Genomic DNA, 23357 nt, shown 5'->3' with positions numbered 1-23357 from the left:
GATGAATTTAACTAAGTCATTTTGGTTTAAAATGACAGTATTTCTGCAGAAATTTAGGAGTTTCGAAAGGAGTTGGGGAATGACTTTGTTTAAGATTCAAAATAACGCTTGTTTTGCCTTGATAAGCTTGGCCCTGTTTTCTCTCCCTTAAAACTTTCTCTCTTCTATTGAGGAACCTTCAGAATTTAATTTAATTTAATTAAAGAAAAAGGCCCTGAGACTTTCTTTGAGTATTCAAGTGGTGGATAACATGAATTTTTAAGCTGACATAACAAGTCTTAACATGGCTTCTGCTTCATTCTTGACATAGACGGGCATAATACTGGTGATGTTAGAGTATTTGGAAGATAACACTGCCAGAGAATGTGCCATAAATATAAAAGAGAATAATTAAATTAGATCCTCTCAGGATGAACATGCTAAACTGAGACCAGAGTGCATGTACAGTATATTAAAAATAAATACTTGCACTGCACAGGCAGTAATTCAGCTGTCATTTGAATTCAGTGAAACTTTCCATGCAAACTGATTTCAGTGAAGCTACTCACAAGAATAAGTTACTTTTGTGCAGAAACAGGCTCACAGAGTCACTGACATATTTCTGTCCTGAGGACAGGTAGGTGCAACATGACTGGAATTAGCCATTTGATATTTTTTGGTTGTTTAGTTTATTAATTGTAGTTCAGTGGCTGAGACTGGAGTCTGGAGTTCTCTTTTTTCTTCTAATTTAATGCTGGAAAAGTTCACTGTTGTGACGTTATAAGACATCCCATTATTTATGATGAGCTAAGTGGCATAAACAGTGCATTAGAATTAATTTTTAATAGATATCATGAGGAACTTAATAAAATAGATTTTGTTTATGCTGTGACTATCTATATCTTTGAATTTCACTGTATGAAATTCTTGAACTTTGGGCCAATGCTTTCTAAGGCCACCCATACACCAGCAAAAGAGTTGGGAGCTCCAGTTCACTGAGTAGGATTCAGTTGCAGATTAAGGCCTTTGCATTCAGACATCTCCATGTGAAATACAGGTCTTTGCTGCAGTCAGAGCTGATCGAGGTCTGGCTAAAACACTCAGCGGTGCCTCCAGGATGGTCTGACAAGATAATGGAGCCTGGCTTCAGAGGTGGCCTGGATGGCACAGGTGGTGTGAACCTGGCCTGTAGCTATCACTCAGAAAAGGTGTTGGCCTCCTCCAAGTCCCTTGTGGTACCTGCCTGCCCAGTGTAGGTGCCTTAGACATCTTGGAGCACCTGGCTGTGGGAGATGACAGCAAGGCCACCATGTCACTCCTTCCAGACATGATTCAGTCACCTCCATGTAGGGTCCCAGTGCCATCCAAGGGGAGAGGGGGCATGTAAGATCCCATGTGGGGCTAGCAGGTATTTTAAAACAGAGAGGGAAATACACCCTTCTGTCAGGGCAGCTGGGAGCCAGCAGGGTACTGGCTAGAGCTAGATGTCTGCCCAAGTGACTGAGCAGAGCCCTGTGAGCCTAATTTAGGTTGTGATGAGCTGCTCTCTGGCTCCACTGAGTGTGATCACTATTGATTATGATGGAAAGACATTTAGCTTATATGAAATTGTCTAAATTTGGGCATGTTAGTGCTGAACTGAATCCTACTTTTTTTTTTTAGACACATTAGAATGGAATTGAACAGAACAGAACAGAATAGAATATTTGCTGGATGGAACCTACAACAATTATCTAATCCACCTGCCTGACCACTTCAGGGATGACTAAAAGTTGAAGTATTATTCCAAATTGCAAGTAATCATTTTTATTTTATTTTATAACGCATTCTATGTGTTCTGTTCTTCCTTCTTGATTTTTTTTTTGTTTTCTTTAATAATGAACAATAAAACATCACTTTCCAAAATTAGGTTTCCAAACACCTCTCTTCTGCTGTATCAAAATGAACTGCATCAGTGGCTGTCAGGAAAAGCAAATATGACAAAAAGAGTCTGTTTGAATATTCATTTGCTGCTCTGCATACACTGAAACTCTGAAGTGCAAAAAGGCCACAGAATATTAAATGTGCTTGTGTATGAAATTAGCGTAGTATCAGGTTTGAATAAAATATGATTAATAACAAATGTGAATATGATGTTGGCAGACTGTGTAGTGGTATAAAACCACTGAGGACACAACACTAGTTCATCTGTGTAGAAATGAAGGGAGATGGTAGAAACAGCATTTTCCTTGCTGTCCTCAAGCATGCTGATGCACTGTCCAAACCAATACTGGCATATTGAACATAGGAGTCCCTCTGGAGTCCTAAGTCTATTGCCATAAATTGTTGTGACAAATGTTTTCTGGAGTAAACGGTCTTAATTCTTCTTTTGAGCCCTGCACTTCCCAGTATGCAGAATCAATGGAAAATTCTACTCTGGTCATAAATAATTCCTTTGTTGGATAAGGACTGTAGGATCTGGTGCATGTTATAAACTCTACACATTTCTGTAATCCATGAGAGATGACTGGGAAGGCCTGCTTGGCATGAAATGAAGTTGTTGAAAAGGATGTAAATTTTTAAAGATAACTGTATTTTTATTATATAGGATTTTTCAGAGGCATCTCTTCATTTTGGCTACCATATTTTAAAATTCTATAAAAAATCCTCAGCCTTCTTTTTATAACATGACTTATAGTAACTTCTTTGCTTTGAAAGATGTTTCCTTTCCTGCTAGCAGCTAAGGAAACATTCACCACCAGGCCTGAACTTTGGAAGTCCTTGCTACTACTGCGTGCTCTGTGACGCTGCTCACATAGATGGACAGAGCCATTGCAACTCCATCTCCACTGGTGATGATGCACCAGCTGCAATAATATTTCAAGTCAATCCCTGATTAGTTAGGGGAAGGTCAGCTATTTCTGACTGGCCTCGCCCGGACAGCGAAACAGAGCAAAGCTCTGCCATCAGTGTCCTAAAATAGAAGGGCCTTTTCATCTGTCAGACTTGAGTCAGCCACATGGAACACAAATTCGGAGACACAAATCGACTCACAGGGCATTGGGAAGAAGGGCACAGGCAGAAAGTCAAGTGAAGAGAAACTTCTTCAGATATGAGCTATTTTCTCCATACAGTTTTTTAGTTACTTTCCCAATAATTTGTTTTAAATTTATTTTACTGCTAACCTTTTCAGTAGTTAAGGTGTTTTGTTTTGTCTTGTTTTTTCCTAATAACTTCAATAATGAAACTGAGTGTGGGGATATTTTTTGGAGGCTTCTTTGCAGCTCTGGGGGTTTTGCTTTTTTTGGTGGCATTTGGAACAGATTATTGGCTTCTTGCTACAGAAATAGGAACTTGTTCAGAAGTGCCTGAAGGTGCTGGGGTTAGTATGAACTTTTTATTTATAATTAGAATTATATATGTAGAATTCTTGGATGTGTTTATTTTATAAACTTTTGAATATACTAATTTTGTTTATTTTCTAAGAATTTACTTCTGTGTATACTTTTGAATATACTCATTTTGTCCTTCTGGAGGCTTACAAGCCTGCCTCAAAACCTCTTATAATCACTCTAAAGTGAATTTTTATTTTGTGATACTGCTTTTGCAATATGATATTCTTTCAAAAGAAGGACTGTTTATAAATGTTCTAGCTGACCTAAATTCAGACAGGTTGTGTGTCATTATGATGGTAGTGTTTTTTGCATCAACATCTAATTGCATTTAATTCTTTCAGCCATTCAAAAATTGTATGATAATGGCTTTCTCTATTGCATTTAATTCTTTCTGCCATTCAAAAATTGTATGATAATGGCGTTCTTTTTCTTTTTTTCCTTTTTCTGTAGGGAGAGAAGGCCACTTTCCATCATGAAGGCTTCTTCTGGAGGTGCTGGTTTAGTGGAAATGTAGGAGATAATAATGGCAGCATGTGGAAGTTTTGGTATAGTAAGTAATTTTTTCCTTTTACTTTATCTACAGTAGTTTGTTCTCATAATTGTTGGGGTTTGTTGTTCTTTTTTTGTTTTTCCTTCTGTCTTCTGAATCATTAGATTTCATGGCTTCTTTGGGGATCAGGTTCTTCAGCTACCCTAAAATAAATTCTTGACACACACTCTTGTAATCTATAGGAAACCCCAGGACAAAATGGTACAAGTTTAGCTATCAGATTACACTGTGATTGTTATGGATGCCCTGCTAACCTGAGTCCATTCTTAGCTACAAAGTCCTTTACCACTTACTGTTAAACAGTTGGTTTATTTCTGTTAAGTAGGGAAAAAAGAGCTTAGTGGTTAGCCTGGTCCAGGAATTTTTGCTTGGGGGGTTCCTCTATCTGTTCTTAACTGACTACAAGTAGGTTAAGAAGGGAATGGGCAACTCCACAGTGAAAATGGTGTAGGACACACCGTCTCCAGAAGAGTTTCTTTATTACATTCACAGATGACCCGTTGCTTTCTTCCACTACATCCAGGATTCTAAGATAGATAGAATTACAAGATCAGAGAGTATTTTACAACCAAAACCTCCCATTTAGAAATCAAGCAAAATTTCTTCTCCAGTCTTTGGCACTCCCTCTGAGGTAGGGAGCTCGCTCACCTTATTGCAAGATTTCCATAATCTTTGTGAAAAGCAGGTGCCATCATGCAGATTTGACTTCAATAGCCCATATTTTGCCAAATATATTGCTTTATCTTGGGTGGAAAATGTAATATTTACTGTAGTTAATTTCCTCTTGTTATTTATTTGAAAATTATGTGGTCAGGAATCTGAAACTTAGATGGGGTTTAAGTTATAGTCAACTTTTGTCTTTTGCCAGGAAGAATTTTTTGATATTTTTAGAAATATTTAGTATAAAGGGTGAAATTATTCGTTTCTGGAGGATATTCATTCCATAGACTGGACTCTTACTTGTGGCCATAGTAAACTCTCTGAAGATGCTTGATATTTTCATTGTTCTTTCACAAAAGAAAAAGTAATTGCCTGGATTTTGTTTATTTGGTTGTGTTTTTTTTTTTCTGCACATGTAATAATGAGAATATAACTAACCCTCAAATGAGAAAGGTACATATGCATGCAAAGGCATACATATGCATCACATATAAATTGCAGTGTGCTTTCAGCAGGGCTCATTTACTGTCCCAGGGTACAAATCTGTACTGCTCTTTAAGGAATATTCTTGTTTGGATAACAAGGCTTGAGTCTCTTACCAAACCAAATTCACTGTAAGATGTTGCCTAGGAACGGACCTGAAATCTTGACCTATGAAGCTCAGTTTGCCCATTTGAAGAATAGGCACACAATATTGTTAAGGCAGTAAAATATTAATCTTTAGCTTTCTTTCATTTTTAGCCAACCAGTCACCTTCTAAGAATTGTACACATGCTTACCTGTCCCCATTTCCTCTTCTCCGAGATGAACACAACTCCACCTCCTATGACTCTGCAATCAGTAAGTATTGTTTGGTGCAAATGAATACAATGCCCATAGTTTCAAGAAAACAATTTGGATGCTTCAAAATAAAACAGCCTTATCGCTCCACACAGTTTAATTAACAGAATTTTGGTATTTCATACTTCTCATAGTTTTACAACATGAATATTTAAGCCCCTGTTTAACAAAGCACATAAATAATACTTAACTGAAAAAAAAAACCCAAAACCAAAAAAAACAGAGACGTTTCCTGTTTAGTGTTGTTTTTCTCCAACGTAGTAATTATCTTCCCTGGGCTGAACACATTAAACAAGTACTTATTGTCATGTATTTCAATAAAACTGGTTTTGGTTGGAATTTTTTTTTTTTTTCGGGGGTTTTGTTTTTGTTAAATAAATAAACACGTATGGAAATCTACTGCATTTTTACTTTATGTGGAAGTAGGAGCAGAGCCTTGATGCTATCTGAGTTTAAGTGACTCAGATATACTTCACCGAGAAATTCTTGTACTGCAACAGAGATACATGTGAGTATATATTTATATACATGTGAAAGATAAACATTAATAGAAAATTTTATGTTTGAATAGTGCCTAGAAAGATCTGTCTTTACAACACTTAGGACAGAGATAAAAATACCAGGAATGTTTATTCATATTAAGAGCTTTACACAAACACATTTGAAGTAAATAACTTCTGATATCTATTTCACATGACTTTTTAAACAACCTGTGATGTGTGCATGCTACATGTATCTGAGCTTGCTGACTAAGGAACTTAGTGATCCCTTCCTGTCCTGAGGCTGTAATTATGCTTTTGCTAACCTTGAATTGTCTTTAGAATCCAATTTTTATGCTGCAGACATGAAAAAGAAAATAAACTAAAATTATAATGGTTCTGTTAATCTTTAGAAATTATGAACTGTTTGTCCAGGAAGAATTCAGACCTCACCATTCAGAGATCTAATCTGTAACTTCACAGCACATCTAGAACAGTTTATCTTTCCATTTGAAAGTGACAGAGTCATCAGCTCCTAATAGCCTAGACAGAGTTTGTATTCCACCATTCACTCATACATTCACAAAGGTTCCTCAAATTATATTGCATGATTACACAGAAGTGGACAAACAAAGAAAAAGAAAAGGAGAAGGAATATCATCAAAAGTTTAATTAATTTTAGTTAATGTTTGCCAAAAGAACCACTGCTCAAATATAATTTTCCTATCTATATTTCATATTAGGAGATTAAAAGTAGGCAGAACTGTACTATAGATGCTGGCCCAGGTAGAGTATATTCAGAGCCATTCCTGCTATATAAATAGATACAGTTGGATTGCTTTCGAGCTCATTAAAACTGAAGACGGTTTGGGGTTTTTTATGCCAACATTTCATTTTCAGCATCCAAGCTGAGTTATTTATTAGAACAGTTATGATTGCTCAAGAGTCTTTCACAACTTTTTATGAAGAAGGTTGTGTCATCATCTCTTCTGTTAGTTCAAAACTTGTTTCTCCTTTAGTCTAGTTTGACAATCATGCCCGTGATATTTGGCAAACAGGTTTTAAAAACCTTGCTTCATCTGGAGTTGCTAAATTAAGAAATGCTAGAAGGTTATCCTCTTCTTCCTGACTCCCAGTGCAGGAAGTGGTTCTCTATAAAGCCAGTGGCAAAAGTCTCCAGTTTGGTTCCCTGAAGAACAAGATTTCATTTATGATTTGTATATCCAGTTGTCTGCATCTAATACTTTGCATCAGCAAAAATTAGAATAAAAGGGAACTACCAAAAATTTGAGATTATTGTCCCCTTTTTTGGTTCTGCTATTCTTTCTTGATAAAATATAACCATTTTCATGGCTCATACCTTTCTTGACATGTTCTCTTTTTAGGATGATAAAAAGCCCAAATCTTCTACCCAGGTTTATCATAGTATTTTTAGTGAGTCAATCAAGTTCTATTTTAACAAAATATAGCAAGATAACAATAATTTTTCTGTCATCTTCATTTGCTCTTTCATAGAAAGAGAAACAGCTGAATAAAGAGCTTTAAACTTCATTAAAAAAATCAAACATGTATACAACACATTTTCTAAAAATCTCTAACTTTCTGTTCAGAGCACTATTAGTTGTTGAACAAGTAGAGGCATGTGACTTTTTTACAGATGATTTGGTTTAAGAGACTTTTGGATCTTAGAGGAATTTGAATTTAACTTTAGCTCCTTGTGCAGTCACTTGTGTGGAGACACAAGTGTGGTTTGTTGGAGTGCCGTGTCACCATCCAGCTAAAAGAGCTCAGACAAAGATAAGTTGCCTGAGGAACATGAAATCTCTGATGCTTTTTGAGTTCAGTGTCTGGACCAAGTTCTCTGTTGACATAACTCCTTTGGCTTTAGTAGGAATGTGACTCAGAATTTTTCTGGGCCAGAATTCAAAACAAATTCACCTATCCTCTCTTAGTTTATTTACATCTTTTTGTATGTTGGGTTTGCTTTTGTGTTATAGTTCCCAAAAATCTTAAAGCACTGAGGATGGGGAACTCTAGTGTTTCAGTCTGCCTTACAAAGATTTAGACCAAAGGCTGGGTTCATTCTGATATACAAACCTAGACTATGAACTCTTGGTGTCAAGGACTGCAGACTTAGATGTAAATGTAAAGGCAGAAAAGCTTATGGGGTGCTTATATTGAAGGTTTGAATGCATACTTTAATGTATCAGATCATTTAATCATTACTGTTAGATGCATGACTAGCCCTGTGAACAGGGCTAGATAGCACTGCTTTGAAATTGCAGTTGGCTATATCTTTTAATCATGGTTATAATGGTTCTGTGCATTCATTGGTTTTGTTAAATAGTCTTAACAGAGTGGGGAGGACTTCCCCTAGCTGTAGTGTAAGGTATCATCAAAAGCTGTGTGATCCATCATTTATGGTTAATGTATGTTAAGAAATTCGTAGGCCATGTCATTTTTCTTAACCTGAAACAGGTTCTAAATGAACTCAGGGGAAGCCTGATTCTAGTGACTTTCTGTGATGGCACAGAGGTTTAGAGTGACAACTTTTATAGTGTGCAGCTCTTAAGTTGACTTAGCACCTCATTGTGTTGCTAGCAGATTCATTTTATGATGATTCATTCTATGATGATTCATGTATATAAGTGCAGTAAACTACAACCTAGGAATAAAAAAATTAAATTAGACCAGGCAAGAGAAATACAACAGCAGTAACCTATATATTTTAAAATAGACATATTATTGCATAATCATAAACAGATTAGCTGCCCCATCAGGCTATTCTGAAAACATAATAGTATGGTATTTTTAATATTAATTCAATGCTAGCTAGATTCATGCATAATATCATGTCATTAGGTTACTTAACACTGATGTTTAAGGGCAATCACACTTTCCTAAAGTTCTTTTACTATAGGACAATACTAGGCCTGTTTTTGGAAAATGTGCAAAGTTCTTACTCATGGAAATAGTCCCATTGGCCATAGTGAGATTATTTGTGAGAAAAAGAAGTGAAAAATCTAACACTTAGTCACTAATTCATTATTTTTATTTTTAAGGGGATTTTTTTCATCTTAATTTGGAAATATACAATAGTGCCCTAACTGTTGTAAATCACCCCAACACCTTTTGAAGCTGAAGTGGAAGCATTTTAGTGGGGCAGCACTGGCATATTATTTTAATACTCTGATTTGTAGCTGCCAGTATTTTTTTTCCTGACTATTGGTATCTTATTTTGTCCAGTACTGGGCACATTGCCAGCATTTTAAGTAATGCCTAATGGATAATACACAATGTTTATAGAACTGAAGCAAAAATCTGATTTAGCAACCGTTTAATCTAAAATGGTGAAATCAAATTTATTTGCAGGTTTGTTAATGGGTTGAAATTAACCTAAAGTAATCTGGAAAATATCAGCCATGAAATCTGAAAATAGAAGTTGTACCAGTGAAATGTTAGCAGTAGTCTATTTCTAGGGGAAAAAATGCTCTTATGTAATAGTCATATAATTGCCCATGAGAGATTGTAGTACAGTACATTTATAAGTGTGATCTCTGTAGCCCCCCAAGCAGCTATAAAGTAAGAAGGATTTTAAAAAAGCAGTGTATCCGTTTTGTGAATATTTGTATTTGTGAATATTGTATTTGTATTAGTGTTAATGCTATTTTTGAAAAAAAAATATTACTAAGGGATAGTAAAGGGTGCTGAATGAAGCTGAGAAAAGTCTTGCAAGGTTTACTGTGTTGCCAGGTGTGTGGAGACACACCTGGCAACACAGTACTGCTGCTGAGATAGGTGATTTCATTTACAGCTGTTTATCTGCGGAGAAGATACTCCTGGTTGAGAGCAGTTCAGGCACTTTGCCTTTCACTGTATTGGCACTGTGTGTGGCAAACAAAACTCTTGTCAAAAGCATTTCAATATCTCTTACATTAAATAGAGAGGTAAAAAACTGCACATTCTAAAATACAATCCACTGTCAGATCACAGGAAATGGTCCCTTTTGGATGTGAGCTTGTCCATGATAGTTCAAGGAAACTTTTCTAAGACCTTTTACCTACCCCTGGAAATTTTTATGTGGCATTGTACTAACACATGTTTCAAAAGGCTTTTCATCTTTATAATGCTTAGCAATTCATGTTGATACTAAATTTAAGATTAAGTAGCCTGGGTTTTTATGGTAGACCACAGTACTTGTATGGTCTGATGGCTGTGTTTTGAAAACACTTTGAGTCAGCAAGGGCAGTGAAATCCTTGATATGCTTTCATGATGCTGATGTTAACATCTCCAACAGTAGAAGGGTGTTGCTTTGTGACATTAGCTAGGCTGTTCCTGTGTAACTATTATGGAGCTCCAGAGGTGGCCATGACTGCTTCGCAAGTGTGAGTGTAGCTAATACAGCTCTGTAACTTTTCAAATTAATTATTGCTTCTCTTTCAAATCATGCATCAGTAACGTCTTAAAATATGAATCTGGAACTTCAGTTTGTGATCAATGCTGGGATCTACTACACTAGAAAAGAAGGCTTGTGGTAATTTCCTCCCTTTCTCCAAAATTTGGGACTGCACAAACCCAGATACTTCTAGTTTTCAAATAATGTGAAAATCTCTGGAGGGACCTAAATTAGGATCTTTAGTGAGAAAAACAAGTAGTAAGGGAAAACTACAGGTCATGCAATTTTGGAGGAATATAATGTTCCTATGCAGGCCCAATGATGCAGTTGTGTGTACTCCTGTTTTCCACTAAGTCTTTTTTATTTTTAGGCCTGCCTGTCATTTCCTAGGCAAATGTTGTACTCAACAAAGGGCTGCCTTACCAAGATGAGTTACAAAACCTTCTGTTTAGTACTCTTGCAACACAGAGAAATGCTATCTAAGATTTTAAGCACTGCAGATATGTTTACTTTGCGCTCTGCAGTAGTGCTTGTACTTTATTTCTTCTGTTGTAGGAAACACAGAATAATGCATGTATTTGAGGTGGGTAACTCTAACACATCTGTGAAGTATCTGGAAGAGGCAAGGGTACTCCTTGTCATCTCGACCAGAACGTGGGCTATCCTATGAAATACCTCAGTGAGACTTGAAATTGTGCAAACTTCTGTTAACACTTCTGTATGGATACACTTTGTATGGGTTCACCAAACAATTATTTCTTGAAACAGACTGTTTGGATCACAGTGTCAGCCCTTTTCACGGGATGTAAAGAGGAGTAATTCAAAGCAGCATCCTCTGTTGCATTTTATCTATTATTGTGTGTCTCAACCTCAGAGCAGCAAAGTCTTTGACTTGAAGAGTAATTTCATTCTTAGGAAGATTTAATTTCAACCTGCTCTTTTGTGTTTATCTATAGATGACAGCTAAGTTAAATTACAGCAGTAGGCCTGAGCTGTTATTTTGAATGACTAGCCCTTTAGAAATTGATCTTGCCCATCTAGGCAGAGATTATGGGAAATGTGATCTAAGCAAAAATGATCAGATCATAAAATAAGTGAGCCATCTTTGCAGGAAAATGAGGGCTTTTTAATTCCCTTGCAAAAGTGAAAGTCTAAGTGCTCGTAGGGTGTTTCCTCAGACCTGTGCCACAAATGAACCAAATGACTTTCTGCCTTGCAGATTAGAGGGGGTAATATTTTACTTGAAAAGTCACAGATTTGTGAGCAGACTTTGTACCTGTCAACTACACTCCATTTTTTAATTGATGTTTAATGACTGAATTAGCTTAATAAGCAAGTATTAGGATAATCATACTTTATCTGTGATTCTTTAGAGTAAATAACTGTTTTGGAGAAATAGAATGGAAGCTTCTGTCAGGGGATAGCGAGGTGAAATCAGTATTTCCCCCACAATGCATTAAATAGTTACAGTGTTGGAGCAGAGAAATAGCTTTTCTCTTGTATAGTTACAGAAAGGTTGAAACGAATTTTCATCAGTTACATTTGTACTTCTTTTGTGCTCTGTTTCAAAGAATATTTGAGCATCAAATCAAGCTTTTCTCATGAAATCTCACTAAAAACAGACTTGGAAGCTTCCTGTATGATGAGTGAATAATGAAAATGGATGTTGGTTTTGTAATGCTGGAGAATCTCGTGTCCTCCTCCATTGAGAAAATAGAAACACTGCTCCATGACTTAGGTGACTGACCATAATAATATACAAGAAAGCTTTTCAAGCTTCATTTTGGCCAATGTGTCCTATTATGTAGTATGACTTTGAAGTACCTTGGGCCACCCATGTAAAAGAGTTGGGTGGTTATAGATTGATTTAGTGGTATTAGGCTTTAAACGAGGAAGTAATGTCCCATGGACTTGGAGATTGCAATGAAGCTTATCAAAGTAGCCCCATGAGTAAAATAATATGAAATTGCTTCAGAAACCCAAGACTGAAGGACTTGAGAGATTTACCTTTCTAGGTCTCCATTCGCTGTCCATTTGCATTAAGTGAATCATTTAACTATGTGTTTAACTTTAAACAGGTGCCTAAATCCCATAAGAGGTATAGTACTTAAAGCAACACACACATTTAACAGCTTTGCTGAGCCATAGCCTTATTTCTTACCTACTACTCCAATAATTTTTTGTTTATGTGAAGTGGAGACTTGGATATGAACCAAACCACAATCTTAACCCTTCTGCCAGGTATTTTCAGACACATTCATCCTTTTTATGCCCAAATCTGCTGATCAGTGTGGCGGAAAATTATGTCTCTGAATGTTTGCCTGGATTAAAAAGAGTGTTATTTAAAAAGTGTGGCTAATGTAATGTGGAGAGCGTGGTCTAGCTAATACATTTACAAGGCTGATGATGTATTCTTTAACTTGTGTTAAGCTGGTCAAGTTAAAAACCATAGACTTTTGGAATACATTAGTGGGAAACACGAGCTGCTAATGCCTAGTGAGCCTTCAGATTTCAGATGAGAGCAAACCTGAATTATTACTGAATAGCTGTCTCTAACAAGCTGTATGAATTTGAGTCTTCCAGGGTATGAACCAGTATAATAGTTGCTTGGTTGTGTTTTTCCATAACAGTAAGTAGGTGCTGTCAGATGATAAGTGGCAGTTTCTTTTGTGATACACTTTTCCTGACTTGCCAGCTGGCTTATATGCTTTCCCTCAGTTGGGTGGAAATGTTTTTCACTGACTGAATTGTCAGTGCTTCAAGATTTTCAGATCTGACGATGGAGATCTTTACAACTCATAATTTTACTAATGGGTTGTGTTAATGTACCAATTTTTAAATTCATGGGAGAAATTTATGTCACTCTTGTAGCATTTGTAAAATGATGACTTTGTTAAATGGATGTGCAATTAACCAGCTAAAAACTAATTGTTAGAAAGACTCTTTTGGCCAGAGTATGTCACAAAACTCTCAGCTCATTTATCACCAGCTGCATCCATTAATTCAGCACTGCTTGGCACTGCCTAACGGGCTTCTGAAACATCACATTTTAAATTTAATAAAACACAAAGAGCTTTAGAGCAGAAATAGGCTGGTTTAAGACACTTAGCTGTTTTTCAGAAATACAGTTTACATTTTTTTTTAGTTTCTCCCTGTTCTTAGCTTAAGCTTCTCCTGCTGAATATGGCTATACATAAGGAGCATTATCCAGCCGTAAATTGTAATGAACTTACAGATTGTTATTGGTGATACAGTCTCAGCACTAGGAGTGTCAAGATGTTGCAGCTCTCTGCTTCTTCCACACAATTTTGGTAAAATAATTGAATCCTGTCAATCTAATCATTTATCCCAAGGAATCACTGCTATAGCTTTGCTGTACCATTTTCTAAAGAGTGTCAGTTTGGTCAGGTTGCTATCTTACAAGGTATTGCTAAATATTCAGCAGATGGATTTCATTCACAATAACTTCCATGCTGTTTTCCATGATCATCAGGTAAGGGCTGGTAATCAAACCTATTTTGATCCACATGATATATAATGTATATGCAAAATAAAATTAGTGTTTCATTTGTTAATAAGGCAAGTGATAAGAGAAGGGGAAAGAAAAATATTTTTTAGCCACTTGGATAAGTTCTAAAAAGCATTGTATTCTTTTTCTTCTGTCTTCCTGTTCTCTAGTTTATCGAGGTTTCTGGACAGTTCTCATGCTCCTGGGAGTACTCACTGTTGTGGTGGCTAGTTTCCTCATCATCTGTGCAGCTCCTTTTGCCAGTCACATTTTATACAAAGCAGGAGGAGGCTTTTTCATCATTGCTGGTGGGTATACTGTTTGCTCAGTCAATTATAGAGTAGAAAGGATGAGTTGTTTCTTCCATTTTCCTTAACCAAAAATTGTATCAATCCTGGTTAAAAGAAAGAGAAAGCATATGCTTCTAATCCTTTGGCTTGTGGATGCTTGCCTTGGACACAGGTTCTTTGCACAGTTATTTAGTCATGAAGCTATTATAAAAGCTATTTTTGGGTTAAGGTTAAAAAACCTTATATTAAGCTTTGGGTTAAGGTTAAAAAAACCCCACATCCAGGACAAATAATGAAATTACACTGCAATTTCAATCTACTTTTTTTAACAGGAAAAAGAATGCATGTTTAAGGATGTTGCCTTATAGGATTCTCAAGGGCTTTAGCTAAGGAGAGGGTTTAGTCCTTTATCAGTGATGCAAAAGATGATTACAGTGGATTCTGAAGAAGTTGGGAGACAGAACACATATACATGACCAATACAGGAAAATGCTTTGAATGTGATGGGGCTAAACAAAGTAGTTGTCATGTATGAGTAAGTAGGAGCTCTAAACCTCTGCGAATGAAAGATAACAAATAACTGAATTCCCTCCTTCCTCATAACCCGCACATACAGTGGAGGATGCACCCTCCCAGGACTCAGCTGATGTGGACAGCTCATTGGCATGCTGTTTGCTTAACCTTGAAAAGTCTGTGAATGTGTCACACTGGTGTGTAAGATATAGTTATATAGGATGTAAATGATAGTATGGGCTCCATCTCTGTTCTCCTTGGTTTAAAGCCTGATGAGAGGCAGCCCTGTGAGAACATATTGTGTTACAGGGCAGAGCCACCTGTGTCAGGACCACAGGGCCTGGGCTCTCTTTTTGCTTCTCCTACTGACCCCCTGACCTTGCTTACCCACTGCACCTCTAAGCTCTTCATATGCAGCTAGTGATCATTATTCCCTTCCAAAGGACTCTCAGTGAAGTGTGGGAAGTATTTTATAATATTTTAGTTGAAGAAAATCCTGCATACTTACATTTCATCTCTTGAGAATTGCTCCTTCACACTTTTAAAAGACATACAAAAAATATTCATAGGCTGACGGAGATTCTAAGATATTTCAATGCTTTTTGTCACTAATTTGCAGGGCAAGAGCCCATGTGAGTCTTGCTCTTTTTCTGCATTTGTAATGCATGAAAAACCTCAGCTGTCACTAGAAAGTAGCAGAAGCTGTTTGAGAGGAAAAAGGCACTTGAAAGATGTGGAACTGACTGGCAGAGGTGCAAAGCGACGCTTGTGTTCTCCACTCTGGGTCAGTTCATTGCCCTCATTTAGGTAGGGGAAAGTTAGATCCCCAAGCCTGTGCTAGCCTCCCTTGGCTTCCCTACGAGGCCTGCAAGAGGCAATAACATTCAATGGCAGTAAAAATGGTAGGCATGTAAGAAGTTCCCCCAGCTGGGGATTCATTTCACACTGAAAGAGGGGCCTAATTGGATCAGATGAATGTGCTATTGAGGAACCCTACACCTCTCTTCCCTTTACTAAGAGAATCTAGAGAGACTGTTTCTTTAGGTATGTGAAGTTAAGTGAGCTTTATTATCCCAGTGTGTGACCTTGGGTCTGTGTCTGTGCCCCTTTTACCCTTTGTCCCTATAGAGCAAATGTTCTTCAAGGGAAATCCTGATTTTTTTACTCTCTCTGTATGCAGCATGTTTCAACTTCAGGACTGTTCTCAATCAGGGCTTTAGAAAAAAGCTATGTTATTTTTACTATTACCATTACTGTTGTTGAAAAGCAAAGGTCTGTAGCAAAATCCTGCTATAATTTGTCAAAAAAGTGGTGGTGGCAGGAGAAAATAGGACCCATTCAGTTTGCTCAAGACAGAGCAAGATAAGACAGAATCTGATGCAGAAGAGGATGATGTGCTCTACTGTCTCCCTGCTGCCCTGATCCCTTCCTGTGCCTATCTCCTTCAGGATTAGAGAGTTCATTTAACTGCCTGCCAAATCAAAGCAGGGCATGGAAGGGGAGAGTGATGAGAAGTGGGGCATATTTATCACTTCTCAAACATGTGATCAGGATGCAGCCAGGGTCTGCATCTACTTAAACACAGGCCTAATGGGAAAATGAAAAGATGTAATGTGACTTAGATTAATGTGACTTAGATTTGGTGAAGTTAAGAGTTCTTCTAAGACAGAAACCAGCAAGTTGTTTTGAAGAAAAAAAAAAAGGAATTATGCACATTGTTTTGAAAGAGCCTGGATGATGTCTTACCACAAAATTCAAGTATGTGTTATACTGTAAAGAATAGTCTTCCGAGAAGGAAGTTAGACTAGATGATTGTTCTTTGGAAGTTAGGAAGAAGTTCTTCTTTTTAAGAAGAGGAAAATGTAATTTTCCTACTTGTCTTAAAAATAAGTTAGATGAAATATGTTATTGGATGTATCTTTATCCTTCTGCAACCTTAACTTATAAATTAGGAGCAGATAAAAGCTCTCCCTCAACTGAAGAGTGTAGCTTGTAGCATGATCTGTTGTGACCTCTAAGGGTTCAGGAAGTAGCTGAAGATATTATTGGGAATGAGATTCTTGCCAACTGTTCAGCCATCTGAAAGCTGTTTTATATGAACCAACTGCTTAAATTTCTGTTGTCAACAGTAAGAAACACTCAGATGGACACCTCACCTTCTCTGTGCTAAGGCAGATAGATTTGCCTTTTGGAGGGACCCATTCAAGAAGCCTAAACAGAGATCCTGAGTGACACAAATTTACGTTGAAAAGGACCTCTTGTGGCAATCAAGTCTGACATCCCATTTAGAGCAGGGTTGTCTTCAAAGTTAGATCAGACAGCTCAGAGCCTTATCCAATCAAGTTTTTAAAATCTCCAATAATGTTCCACAGCATCTTTGGGTGCTTGTCCCAGTTTGACCAACTTCATTGTGAGAAATGTTTTCTTCTTTCCTTGTTTTCACCTGGTATTGCCCTTGATGCAGTTTGTGACTATTACATCTCATCCTCTCAAGTCTGTAGGTCTCTGAAAATCTATCCCCATCTTTTCTATAACTCCATTTAGAAAAATGAAGACTGGATTCTTCTCTAGACTAAAATTCCCCAGCTCATTCAGCCTCTACTTGTTCTCCAACCATTTTGGTGGTCATCACCTCAGTTTTTCAGTACCTCTGTTTCACATGGGGACCCCAAACTGGACATAGCTTACCACATATGATATCACAAGTGTTGAATAAAGGGTGATAATATTTTCAAATCTAATGATGGTGTTCTTGCTAATGCAGCTCTGTATGAGGTTAATTTTCATTTTTGCAAGACCTGCTTGAATTGCTGTGCACATAAAGGGACCATTCTTGTACTTTAAGGAAATTGTCTATGAGCAACACCAGATTCTTCTGGGACCTCTGACCTTTAAGGTAGCCTTTGCCCTTCAAGGCAGCCTCTCTTGGGATCTTGCCTACCAGTTCTCTGCAGAGATTGCAGTGTGTTCTCCTAGGTTCTGGGTCTTACCTTTCATATTCGTCCTAGGATATTAACTTTTGCCATTCTGTGGCCATCATAACTACAATTAACACCATCTATCATTTTCCTGACCCATTTTTCCTTAATTGGGAGTAGCAAAACTTTGTAACTGTATTAACCACCTGAGTCCACAGGTAAAACTACACCTGCAAGACCTGTGGGGAAAAGTGAGTATCAGTTCAATGATACCACAGTCAGCGATTTGAGTTCTGCCTTTGCAGCCTCATCTCCGTGTCTGTAACATCAGAGGATGGTCCAGGAGCAGCTATGGTACTGAAAACTGTGAGAAGCCTTATAGTTGCTTCAAAGGTCATAGGAAAAGAAGGGAAATCTGACATAAAATGATCTCTTAGAGCAGACTTCAGTAAAGTCCATAATTACCTTGTGCCTCTTTCTGCCTGCTGGTAGTGAAAACTGTCCTCTTGTACTGATGCCAATAAGCAATATACCAGGATGTGCACAGAGCATTACAGAATCACACCCTGGTGAAGAAACAAGATTAGAAGTATGACTGCTGCTTCCTGCCAAAAGAGCGAATCAAGATGGTACTTTAGTTTGAGATCCTAGATGACGACAAAAATCTGTTTTCAGAGACATGTACCTACTTCCATAACTTTTGCATGGGATCCTCTGCAAGTACTTCAGCAGAGAATGCCAACCACTATTTTTAAATAAAGGTCACAGTAGGCCAAGGTAGGTGGTAGAATCTGAAATAAGGACAAGAACAGAAAAATGCATTTAATAAAAAAAATTACACACACACACAGAAGTTTTCCTCAAGTGAGATAAAGAGTTCTAAACTTCCAGGCATAAGTAAAAAGCTCACATCATTCTTTTCAGCACCTGTTGTCTTCATGTCTGCATAGTAAAAGATTCATGCCATAAACAGCCATTCACCATTGACAAGTGAAAGGCATTTCTACGTGGGAAGAATCAGTACTAAAGGCCAGCAAACTGCTTCTTGAATTCACAGACATTTCTAAAGGTTCTGTATTCTTTCTCCTCTACAATATGCACAAGTATTTGTTTGAAAGAAATTCAAAAGAATGAATGTGAAAGACGGAAAAGAGTGACCTCAGAGAAGTCCATGTCTTATCACACTGCACAGTGCTGTGTTTCAAACGTGTGTTTATAAAAAAAAAAGGAAAATGGAAAAAAAGAAAGAAAAAGGAGTAGGAGGGAAGTATTTATTTGTCTTAATCTCTCTCAGACATATTTCATGTTTTAGGAATAATTTCCCTCATCATTACTGATTCATGCAACTGCTATTTTTTATTCACTAAAAGGCAAAGGCAAAAGGATGCCTGCACTCTATGAAAAAGGTCTAAATGCCAAAAATGTAGAGATATATCACAGCACACATTGTTCTGAAAAATATTTGCTTCAAGAAATTGTGGATTTTGGTTTTTTTTCAATCTCAGTAATTTTGTCTTGGAGCTTGCCTTTGAGAGTTCACAACATTCACAATAGATTTGTCAGTGCAAGAGTGCAGGAGCAGATTTCTCAGGATAAATATACATTCAGTGAACTTCTAAGAGCTTAACTCCCGTGAAGTCATAACTCTGTGAAAATTAGACAAAAGGAGTGCTAATGAATGAAATACTGATGGTGGCAACAGGACATGGTCAGTTCTTACTTAGCCTAATACTATTGTTCAAGATATTTATTGAACATGCTAAGTAATACACCTATTAATTAGTCTCCATTAGCAGGTGATGAGACCGCTTAAATACTCCTTTAGTGCCTTAATTAACTAAGAGGGTTTGCATACTCTTCCTTTCTTTTTCTTCCCTTTTAAGAAAGGACATTTATCTCTGCTTGACATACATTTCTTCTGAAAATTTCCATACCCAACAATTTGCCACTCACAGGTGTAACAGCTTGCTGTGAAATCACACCCGATGGATGATAGATTCCCTGAAGTTGTTTTACCACTGGCAGCCCTGGCTTGCTATTTTGCACCTACATGGTGTTGATTCTAGTTTAACCACCTAGCTGTTGCTTCAGAGTGTCTGAAGAGCAAGGGGTGCCCATTTCTAGATTAAAGCACCTTTGATGCAGTTTTGTTTTAATGATGGATGTTTTTGACTAACTGTTCTACATAACTCTGCTCTACCCAGGATGCCAGAGGGCTTTCCAGATGTGCAAGGCCTGGTTATACTTACCTGCTGCTATAGTAACAGAATATGCATCACTACTTTTGGAATTATTATTGATTTCGACTAAGTTTTCCCCTATGCAGAGATTAAATAGAGAACTAGTTTGAAAATGCATAGGCACAGTCAATTGAAGAGGTAAATTCAAATGTCCTTGTGGATTTTGCCAGATTATTAATGTATCTTTCCAAATCTTAGTGCTATAATTTTTTGTTCAAATTTTGAAACCTTGAACAAAATCCAGATATCTAATAACTCCATTTATGAATTTTTCCCAGAATCTTTCTACTTTTTTAATCAAAAGTTACTAGCTCTGTTTTGTTCTAATTTTCCTGTGTTGCCCACATTACCTGTTATCATTAGATGTTCTGTTATAGGAATCTTCTGCTCAATTTGAATTATATTTGAAGAGTTTTCAATTTAATTTCTTATTCTTCTTGTCTGGCCCTAAGGCGATCCTTCTCTCTGATTGTTTCAGTGGTTTTATGTTTAATACAAGCACAGTACTAAATTCCATCAAAATTGAGTTTTACTTAGGTAAAATACTTTAGAAATTGAATTTATGCCTCTTAGAGTTGAGTGTTGGGTTTTTCCAAACTTTGTTAGGAATTTGAACCTTAGCAAAAAAAATGTAATCCTGGAAGTGTATTTCATAGACATGAAATGTGTCTGCCTCCTTCTTTATTTAGTTTTTCTACTACTATTTCAGCCTCTTAGAAACTGCAGATCCTTTGGGAATGTTTTGATTATGCCTCAGCCCTTTTTTGTTGGTCTTCAAAAGATAATGTTTTTAAGGATTGAGCCATGAGCTCTCACCTGTCAGAAATTCAGGATGCATGTAAAGATATTATATTTTTTCCATAAAGCAATAGCAGGAATATCACCAGATTACCAGGTTAAGCTGCTCCACCTAACCTATCTGGTTTTGTCTGCATCAAATGAGGGAGTGAGACAAGAGCTGCTCCCTGGTAAATGGGCAGAAAGGGTGGGAAAGGAGGTTCTGAGGCAGCATCTCAGGTTGGGGATGGGGAAAGGTAACCATCAAAGGTTACCAGGACATGTGGATATGGAAGAAAATCCCTGGCCATGGGTGTTTCCAAAGTGCACTTGTGGGTTTTGCCGCAAATATCACATTTGTTCAAGGTTGCATTGCAAGTATTTAGCAGGATGGAGAAGAGACCACAAATACCTGTGACTTACAGCTGGTAACCTCAAGTTTGGCAGTAAGTGTTCCCAGGACTGTGCACTGAGTTGTGTTTTAATGAGGCACCTAAACATTCTGGGATAAAAATGTGATGGGGTGGTGCCCCTCAAGTATTTGATTGCTGGAATGGATGGTCCTGCTGCTGCAACTTTGCTGTGACAGCTGGAGCTCAGGGAGCAAATGGGTACAGGCTGAAGCATGCAAAAAATTTAGGCTCGTGCCCTCAGTCCTCCAGCAGATCTTCTTCTGGAGCATCTGTTCTGCAGGCTTGCATTTCTCAAGTGTCCACATTCCTCTAAAGTGAAATGAAATATTAGGAATGCAACTGATACTCTGGAAAGCACTTTCTTCTTATATCTCCTTCTGGTGTATAGTAACAAGGAGATTATCGAAGTTTGTAAGGACATGTGCTCCTATTACTATAATGTATAAACAATTCAAAGGCCTTTCAGAGGAGTGGTTTGGAAAAGGCTGTGAATTATGTGGTGGATTAATTTCAGGAAACTGTTGTATCCAATTTGAGGTTATTCCTAATAGCCTGCTTCATAGTTATTATTTAATTATTGTTGGGTTTTTTTCTTCTACCAAGAGCTTCTTTTATAAAGGTGGATGATTTTGAATTAAATGCATTTGAATTTTTATGCAAAATATTTGAGTAGAATACTCTGAAATTTTGTGTTCCAAACACAGCCCTTTTCAGAAGAATAAAGAAGCAAATGCAGAGAGGTGAAGATAATAGAAAGATTTCCCACTCCTTTCTATATCTCATCCATAAAACCAATAAAAACAATGCCAGAGTTTGGGAATCAAAAGTACATTTTTTTCCCAGATTGTCCCACTCCCTTCCCCCTCCTTCCCCCACCTTGACCCCTGAATTCAAAACAGTAAATACCTGCATGAATTTTGTCACCAAGGTCTGCCTACCAGAACCAGATATCACCATGTCATGGGAGCATGCCTTTCAGTGCAGATCAGGAGCAAGATGGGGGTAGTGCTAGTTAGAGGAAGCCAAAGGCAAAAATTATCCAGTGGTGGCTGACAGTGCCATGCAGACAGGACCTCAGGCATTGGTGGCTTTTTAGGTAACGCAGTAAATGCATCCAGCATCTGTCTCACACTCTGTTGTTAAAACCTGGTGTTTCTTTTCCAGGTGTCTTGTTTTCGCTGGTAGTCGTGATGTATGTCATCTGGGTCCAGGCCATGGCTGATCTGGAAAACTACACAAACACGAAAAAGATGGATTGCCCAGACTTTGCTGTTTATGTACGTTATGGCTGGTCGTTTATGCTGGCTCCTATAGGAGTATTTTTTGCTTTATTAGCAGGAATGCTGTTCTTGTTGGTAGGGCGTTACATTTATTTACACTCAGACTAGTCAGACACTGCTGAAGGGAATACAGCAATACTTGTGAAACTTTGTGACAAGTGAAAACTGGAACAAAATTTTGTACATTATTACCATTATGGCGATCTTAAACGTGCAGGCAGACTTCTGGAAGTTCTTCTATTACTTGTTTAAGGGTAAGGGACACAAAACTCAGTACAGGAAGAAACAACCTTTAGTTCCAACTAGTTGTTTTTAATTATTTAGAAAGTACACATGTGGTTCTTCACATTGTACTATTAGCAGAATTTTTGTAGGTTAATAAACAGAAGAAGACAAAATTTTTCTGCAAGTAAAACATGAACATGAATTGCCTCAAATCAACATTTTATACATTTATCTTTTAGCATTTATACTGTTCTTCTGTTTATAGAGAATGGCATAAGGTAGAGGAGAAGGCAAACATTCAAACACAGTAATTCAATCTACCTCCTCTCCTGTTTTCCACTACTTGCCTTAGCTTTAATAGCAGCAAACATGTCTGCACTTTATAAAAATAGAGTGCAGTTGTTCATGCAGCATCCATAGGAAGAGGACAAGAGAGAAGACAATTGCCATGAATGTGTAAAAGATTAACTGTTCTATTACCCATTTCTCTTTTCTGTATGCATTTGAAAGCTGTATACTTCTGTATTCTGAAATCCATGTGTTGCATGATCCTGTAAGCCAGAATGCCTTCACTATCTGAAGTTATGCCAAAATTGTATTTTGAATTATAGCATTAATATTTTAATTAAGCTTTAACCCTTTTATTTTTCAGTGGAACAACTGGCTCCTCTAAAAAATATTTTCATGGTTGTGTAAAATTAATTTTTTATTAAAAAGGTTTATTATCAAGACAATATTTAGGACATGAAAATGTGTGTCTTGTGCAGCCTTCATTGTCCCACATGTTAAAAATCTGCATTATAGACCAAATCCAACTTGCCTACTAGGCTTGCTAGGGAAAGCAATGAGCCTGGCTAAGACAGCCAGGGAGATGGATTTGGTACTGCATTGTAGGAGTGGCTGGTTCTGTGTGT

The 23357-nt window shown here is 37.4% G+C and overlaps 1 protein-coding gene across 1 annotated transcript; it reads left to right on the top strand.

The window, feature by feature from the left end:
• Positions 1-2811: 2811 nt before the first annotated feature.
• TMEM182 (transmembrane protein 182) lies at positions 2812-23179 on the top strand. The gene is made up of 5 exons (XM_071430772.1): positions 2812-3340; positions 3804-3903; positions 5305-5403; positions 13958-14095; positions 22103-23179. The coding sequence occupies exons 1-5, from the start codon at positions 3200-3202 to the stop codon at positions 22324-22326; spliced, it is 702 nt and encodes a 233-aa protein (XP_071286873.1). The 5' UTR covers positions 2812-3199; the 3' UTR covers positions 22327-23179.
• The last annotated feature ends 178 nt before the right edge of the window (positions 23180-23357 follow it).

Source organism: Agelaius tricolor, unplaced genomic scaffold (genome assembly GCF_023055355.1).
Source record: "Agelaius tricolor isolate 1412-34295 unplaced genomic scaffold, bAgeTri1.0.p SCAF_7, whole genome shotgun sequence".
Lineage (NCBI taxonomy): Eukaryota > Metazoa > Chordata > Aves > Passeriformes > Icteridae > Agelaius > Agelaius tricolor.
This window is presented reverse-complemented; position numbering and strand designations above follow the sequence as displayed.

What these genes read in the sequence shown, in the direction of transcription:
- TMEM182 (XM_071430772.1), top strand. Translation starts at nt 3,200, where the DNA reads ATGAAACTGAGTGTGGGGATATTTTTTGGAGGCTTCTTTGCAGCTCTG. An exon ending in AAGTGCCTGAAGGTGCTGGG is followed by an intron (nt 3,341 to 3,803) that starts GTTAGTATGAAC and finishes CTTTTTCTGTAG; the next exon opens with GGAGAGAAGGCCACTTTCCA. An exon ending in CTCCTATGACTCTGCAATCA is followed by an intron (nt 5,404 to 13,957) that starts GTAAGTATTGTT and finishes CCTGTTCTCTAG; the next exon opens with TTTATCGAGGTTTCTGGACA.